The sequence below is a fragment of the Brassica oleracea genome, chromosome C8 (assembly GCF_000695525.1).
Source record: "Brassica oleracea var. oleracea cultivar TO1000 chromosome C8, BOL, whole genome shotgun sequence".
In the NCBI taxonomy this organism is placed as follows: domain Eukaryota; kingdom Viridiplantae; phylum Streptophyta; class Magnoliopsida; order Brassicales; family Brassicaceae; genus Brassica; species Brassica oleracea.
In genome coordinates this window covers 3,856,694-3,864,193 of record NC_027755.1, presented here as the reverse complement: position 1 = coordinate 3,864,193, position 7,500 = coordinate 3,856,694, and the positions used below count along the sequence as shown (strand labels likewise).

General features: G+C 29.4%; 2 protein-coding genes across 3 annotated transcripts in view; one reads left to right on the top strand and one right to left on the bottom strand.

The window, feature by feature from the left end:
• The window catches only part of LOC106309723 (transmembrane protein 147-like), a 1,690-nt gene extending 1,345 nt beyond the window's left edge, over positions 1 to 345 (bottom strand). For both annotated transcript variants that reach the window (XM_013746827.1, XM_013746829.1), the window contains exons 1-2: positions 209 to 345; positions 1 to 56 (exon numbers count right to left, since the gene is read on the bottom strand). The exon at positions 1 to 56 is cut by the window's left edge and continues 14 nt beyond it. In XM_013746827.1, coding sequence (XP_013602281.1) covers positions 1 to 56; positions 209 to 285 — 133 coding nt within the window. In that variant the 5' untranslated portion in view covers positions 286 to 345. The remainder of the gene's footprint in view (positions 57 to 208) is intronic.
• A 4,865-nt stretch (positions 346 to 5,210) lies between these two features.
• LOC106308487 (dof zinc finger protein DOF1.6-like) overlaps positions 5,211 to 7,500 on the top strand; it is a 4,377-nt gene continuing 2,087 nt past the window's right edge. The window contains exons 1-2 of the mRNA XM_013745648.1: positions 5,211 to 5,347; positions 5,868 to 5,985. Coding sequence (XP_013601102.1) covers positions 5,211 to 5,347; positions 5,868 to 5,985 — 255 coding nt within the window. The remainder of the gene's footprint in view (positions 5,348 to 5,867; positions 5,986 to 7,500) is intronic.

Genomic DNA, 7,500 nt, shown 5'->3' with positions numbered 1-7,500 from the left:
TGGCAAGGTAGACAAGAGCAGCCTTCACGGAGGTTCCAAGAGTGTCATATTCAGATCTGCGGATTCACATATCAAGAAAAATGGGGAATTCTCATCAACTAGTAGAGGAAGATTCTAGATCACGAGGTAACCGATACAATCAATGACTAAACCAAAAACCATAGCAATTTTTGAAATCACAGATCGAGAGAAGAGGAAGAAGGCATACAAGGGAGTGGCGGAGTAGTAGACAGCGTGGGGTCCAAATGTGAGAATCGCACAGTTGAAGAAGTGAAAGAGCGTCATCGTCCACCAAACGCAGAGGAAGACGAAACTGAGGAAGAAGGTTTTGGTGTATTGCTGCAATCTGAAAGAAACAAAATTGAATTGATATCTTAATGGTTCATTCCTTTATGGGCCCTATAAGCACTACGGTAAGCTCACTAATCCTCTGTACACCAAAGGGGAAGCATTGTAATAATTACTTTCACACTAAACAGGACATATGTCACGTGTAAAAACATTGTAATAAATATATTCACACTAAAATAAATACATGTCACATGTAAAGAGCATTTCAGTCAAACTCTATATAAATATGTTCATACTATGTACTTTACGATTTTTTCAATATAAAAATCACATGCATAGTTCTTGTTTACGTTATTTTTTACTATTTACGAATAGAGCTCGACAAATTATTCATAAATTTTGATTCGATTCGTTATCCGTTTTGATTTGAACCGAAAAATCCGGATATTCTTTACTTTACGAAGTAAATCACATACTAAAATGCAATATCCGTAAAAAAACAAAATCACAAATATCAATATTTATAGGAACGGATATCCAATTTGATCTGTTATATGCATATATATATACATATATTCAAAGAATTATATATAAGTTATATATTATAGTTTATATAAATTTTACAGTATTTTTGTTTTTAATAATTTCATTTTAAGAATTTTATTTTTCATGTATTATCTTGAAAAAATGTCATTTAATATTAATTAACAGTATCTTTATATATTTATTAACCATCTTATATATTTTTGCATACACATACATGTGCACATTGAAGTGAGTATAAGTATTTTCCAAAACTAAATATCAAATTTTTTTTGAAGTTAAAATATTTTTTTTTTTAGTGCTTCTTTCACTATCAACCAAATTGTAGTAAAATGATTTGTCTTAATAATTTTCTTTTCTTTTTGAAGTATTATCCGTTTAAAAACTATAATATGAAACCATTGGTTCGACATCACGACTATCTAAGATTTATAACATGAAAACAAACAAATAATAGTATTTTTTGATTATCGTAGGAAAAAAAAAACTAAAAACATCAAAAAAATTAACCGAACAAACCAAATAAATATTGATTTAAAATGATAGTCTTATATTTTTAGGTGATTAAAAACAAAAAAAACAACCTAAAACCGAACCGATATCCGGATTAAACAGATTAATGTCTCCTTATTAAAAAATAACGAAACTAATAATCACATTCCACGCAAGGCGCGAGTTATTACCTAGTAACAATATTATTTACGAAAATTTTACTGCTTATAATGGCTTAATGCTGCTACTATTAGGGCTGGGTAATCGGGATCCCAATCAGGTTTCGGTTCGGATTTCGGTTTTTTTGGGTTAATGAATTTCAGCCCCATTCAAATATTATAAAAGTTCAGGTCGGATTTGGTTCAAGTTTAGTCGGGTTTGGTTTGCGGTTAGTTACATGTCCAAGATCCGGTTTAACCCGAAATAGTTTTGGTTTCGGATAGTAATTGAGTTTTCGGTTTCAAAATATTGATTTGTACTTGATACTCTATATTTCCAATCTTTTCAAAAAAAATTGTGTATGTGTCTTCCTTAAACCATATTGTTGTCCTTCAAATGGAGTCTCATCTATCAACCATACAAAACTCTTCCTTTAACTATACATGACAACATACGACATGTCATGACAAACCAAATTCTTGTACGGACAAAAAATCATACATAATGAAATGTAAACAAATTAAAATTAACAACTAGCAACTACATAAATTTAAGAAACTCTATTTAAATTAAAAAAAGAACAATATTGTTTAAACTTCAGAACAAAACTTATTCATAACTGAACTTCAAATGCAATTGTCAAAACATAGAAACATCAATGTCGACCAAATACCAATATATATTAAACTAACTATTTGAATTAATTGTTTTTAGTAGTTGAGTTAATTATTCATGTGAAAAACAATTATTTTAGATACTCAATAATGTATTAGTGTATTTTAGATACATATTAGAGTTGAAATTAGATTTGGTACAAATTTCTTTGAAATTTTAAATTTTTTGGGTTTTTCGGATACCCATTTAGATTCGGGTTCAAGTTCGGTTTGAATAAAATTCATAAATACTGTAAAATTCTATTTGGTATTTATGATGGGTTCAGATCGATTCAGATTTATTTTTATCCGGTCAGATTTGGTTTGGATTTCCGAATTTTGTTTATTTGCCCAGTCCATCTATAGACGACTTTTTTTAATATACAGACGACTTTAGCCACCACCCCTGGTTTGGTAAGAAATGATATGACAATACTGTATACAGCGTGAAACCAGTGGTTGTTTTCTTTTAAATCACTAAAAACCATCAAATCTTATGACTGAATGAACCAATTTATCTTAGGTTCAATAATGTACTTATGTTTTATTCATTTTTCTATTCTAATTATGTACAATGTTTATCCTATTGATCTAATTTGTAACACATTGTGTAAAACAGTCCCAGGATCTTTTTGTGACTGTCATATGTCACATTTGAGTTTAACCGATTAATCCCCTATATATTATTTGAGAAGCATTACAACTTCTTTTTGTAGCCACATGTAATCACTAGGTTGATTCTTAGAATCATTAGAGAAATATGTTAGTTCATCTAATTATATAATAAGCTTTTTATTAAACTAACAATAAATTCATCATTAATGTACTTTATTATTTCCTTAAATAAAATTTACGAAATTGTCTAATGTGTCTAAAGTATATATGGCAATTAATGATTTTGAATAATAAAGATTTGATAAAAAAATAGTGTATCTTCTATCATATTTGTTTAATTTTAAACTATTAAATAAATTAAACAACCACAATAACCATATAATAAAAATTTAGATTTTATGTATATGTAATATTTTCAATTTTTACAAACGGTTATAAATTACTAAAATTGTTAAGAGTCTCACATTCAAATTTTATGATCCATGGTTTAAAATTTTTGTTATAACAAAATACAAATGATTACAAAAATTATATAAGTAAAAAGTTTAATTTAATTAATTATTAAGATTTATATATATATATATATATATATCTATATATCATTTTAAATTAAACTATAAACCATATAAAATACAATATTTTAAATTCAAAATTTACTTTGAACAATTTTTTTGATAAAAATTTTGAACGATCATTAAAAAATTATTTTTTTAATTATAAATTACTAAAACTATTAATCACACAATGAAAATTTTGTTATCAGTAATTTAAATTTTTTTCTACAAAGGATATAAATGATCAAAAAAACTATATGAGTAGAAATCATCATTTAATAGACATTAATATTAAAAATATACTAAAATATATTATCTATGTTAGTATCATTTAAATTTAATTAAATATCCTATCAAATAAAAAAAAAAAATTTGGATTAATAAAATTTATTTATATGTTCGCACCAATTTAATTATATATTTAATAGTTACTGAACTTTAATTATTTAATATATATTAATTATTTCATAATATATAAAAATATTTAATACATAAAATAATTTATATATATAATGTTCTTGCGCGGGTCTTAACCTAGTTCATTAATAAAAGGAAACAACTCTAAACTCCAAACTCATTTTTTCAATTTTTATTAAACTAACAATAAATTCATCATTAATGTACTTTATTATTTCCTTAAATAAAATTTACGAAATTGTCTAATGTGTCTAAAGTATATATGGCAATTAATGATTTTGAATAATAAAGATTTGATAAAAAAATAGTGTATCTTCTATCATATTTGTTTAATTTTAAACTATTAAATAAATTAAACAACCACAATAACCATATAATAAAAATTTAGATTTTATGTATATGTAATATTTTCAATTTTTACAAACGGTTATAAATTACTAAAATTGTTAAGAGTCTCACATTCAAATTTTATGATCCATGGTTTAAAAATTTTGTTATGACAAAATACAAATGATTACAAAAATTATATAAGTAAAAAGTTTAATTTAATTAATTATTAAGATTTATATATATATATATATATATATCTATATATCATTTTAAATTAAACTATAAACCATATAAAATACAATATTTTAAATTCAAAATTTACTTTGAACAATTTTTTTGATAAAAATTTTGAACGATCATTAAAAAATTATTTTTTTAATTATAAATTACTAAAACTATTAATCACACAATGAAAATTTTGTTATCAGTAATTTAAATTTTTTTCTACAAAGGATATAAATGATCAAAAAAACTATATGAGTAGAAATCATCATTTAATAGACATTAATATTAAAAATATACTAAAATATATTATCTATGTTAGTATCATTTAAATTTAATTAAATATCCTATCAAATAAAAAAAAAAAATTTGGATTAATAAAATTTATTTATATGTTCGCACCAATTTAATTATATATTTAATAGTTACTGAACTTTAATTATTTAATATATATTAATTATTTCATAATATATAAAAATATTTAATACATAAAATAATTTATATATATAATGTTCTTGCGCGGGTCTTAACCTAGTTCATTAATAAAAGGAAACAACTCTAAACTCCAAACTCATTTTTTCAAATAATACTGAAAGTCTGAAACTGCATAGTAAGAGCAGGTCCATCGGTGAGTTCTTCTAAGGCTCCCGACCCAAAAGCAAAAAAAAATTAAATCAAAAAGCCCAAAAAATAGCAGAACCGCCCCTTATTTTGGCCTTTTTGGAGCTGGTAAGAGGCGCATACGTGGCATGCTTTCATTGCACCGCACCAGTTTTGTCTCTCTTACTTCGTCGGGGTCGAGTCCGAAAGCGTAGTTCTGTATTTTTTTCTCGGAGTCTCCGTCATCTCTCTCAAGTCGATCTTCGCTGTCGGACTCTCCTTTATCTCCGTCGTTCCATCTTCTCTGTCAGTCCGTCGGCTCTCTTGCTCGTCGATGACTCCGTCGTCTGTCTCACTTTTCCTTCGCTGTCGAACCGTGTTCTCTGTCGATCGGTCTGCCTTCACCGTCGTGATGGGTTTCGCGTCCACTTCCTCCACGAAGCTTCTCTTCCGGCAGCTCCGTCTTGTTGGGTTTCACCGACATTTCTCATCCTGAGTGTAAGATCACATTCGATCCTTGTTTGTGTTCTCTGTCTATTTTGCGATCCTTGTTTGTGTTCTTGATATTGATGAATGTGATCTGATTGTCTTTTTGAGATGTGTTTTACAATCTTAGATCAGGTTCATGTTATAGAATCCTTGTTTGTGTTCTTGAGATTGATGAATGTGATCTGATTGTCTTTGGAATAATCTCGGCTCAAATTGGAATAATCTCGGCTCAATTTGGAATATTTTGCTATTCGTGTTTGTGTTCTTGTAATTTGATTAATATCGGGTGAAATTGGAATGTGGTTGAATCGTATCAATGGTTTATTTTGCGATAGAATAGTTTTAGGTGTAAATAAAATAAAAAATATAATGGTTCAAACATGATTAAAAATTTATACATAACGTTATGTTCTTAATATATGCTTTACTTGTTTTTAGTCTGTTCAAACCTCTGTTTTCTCATACATTTTAGTATGTTCTTTCTTTCTTGGCTGTGTATAAGGGTTGGTGTTGTGACTCATGAGATCTTCTTTAATGACTACAAGGCGAAATTTACACTCGAGCATGCCTGGTTGGAGCCACGCCACGATCAAAAATGGTGTGGAGCTACTAAAGAGAAGGTAAGCTCGAAAAGAAGAAAATTGGATGATGGATCCGCACAGTCTTCGACCTCGGTGCCACGTTGCGATGGAGAGGGGGAAGCCATGGCTCGGCCTCCTGGTGTCAAAGTATCAAAGGCCAAAGCTAAAACCAAGGCAACGATTTCGGAAGAGGCCATGGAGTTTCAGAGCATGTGGGAAATAAAACAAAAGGATTTTGAGTTGAAGGACAAGCTTAACAAGCAAAAGTTGCTTGATGGCCTCTTTGCCAAGACAGAGCCTCTTTCTGATCTAGAAATCTCTTTGAAAAATAAACTAATATCTGAAATGTTGCTACGTTAGAATGGCAAGTTCGTTTGGTCTCTCTTTTCTGATTAATCTCGGGTCTGTATGCTTAATTTTGGTATGTATGCTGTTTCGCTTAATGGTCAATGTCGGGTCTGTAGTATGTTGGGTCTTGTTATGCATAATATTTCATTTAAATGCTTAATGCGTTTGGTTAATGCTTAATGTCTTGTGTATGTATAAACTTGTGTATCTCTTTGTTTTATTGCAGACGAAAACAATTACCATGTGCGAGATCACACAGTACTAACGAAGACGAAGACACTTACCATGTGACTGAAGAAGACAATATGTTTAAGTTGATGTGTTTTGTATCTCTTGAAGTTGTACCAAACTTATGTGAGATGTTTCACGTTTTGTATGTGTTTTGTATCTAGTGTAGTTGTACCAAACTTGGTAGTTGATGTGTTTTGTATCTAGTGTTTTGTATCTTCTGTAGTTGCACCAAACTTGTGTGATATGTTCCACGTTTTTTGTATCTCGTGTAGTTGTACCAAACAATTTCGAAAATGTCTTTATAAACTTGTGAGAAACAAATTCTCTTCTTCAAAACACAACTCAAACGACAACAACACGAGCAAAGCTTTAGAAATTCTCTTCCTATTTTTTTTTGTTTTGTTTCCAAAGCTTTAAATGGCATCATCTTCTTATAATAATTTGGAAGAATTTGATGAAAGATTTGATGAAAGATTCGACCAAATTTTCGATCAACAATTCGAAAATCTTCGCATTCGTAGTGAAGCCCGTCAAGAAGCATCAAGGTCTCAAAAAAAAAGAGCATACATTGAAAGACAACGAGAACAAGGGCACTTGCAGTTATGGAACGATTATTTTAGTGAAGATGCAACATATCCTTCTCACATGTTTCGACGCCGTTTTCGAATGAACAAGCCCTTGTTCATGCTTATTGTTGATCGACTCTCCGCTGAAATCCCATATTTTCAACATAGAAGAGATGCTACTGGAAGGTTCGGTCACTCTCCGTTACAAAAGGCAACGGCCGCTATCCGTATGATGGCGTATGGTTCCCCAGCTGATGCCGTCGACGAATACCTCCGACTTGGTGAGACCACCGCGCTTTTATGCTTGGAACATTTTGTTCAAGGAATCATAAATATATTTGGAGATGAGTATCTAAGAAGACCCACGCCAGAAGATCTTCAACGACTACTCGATATTGGAGAGATACGC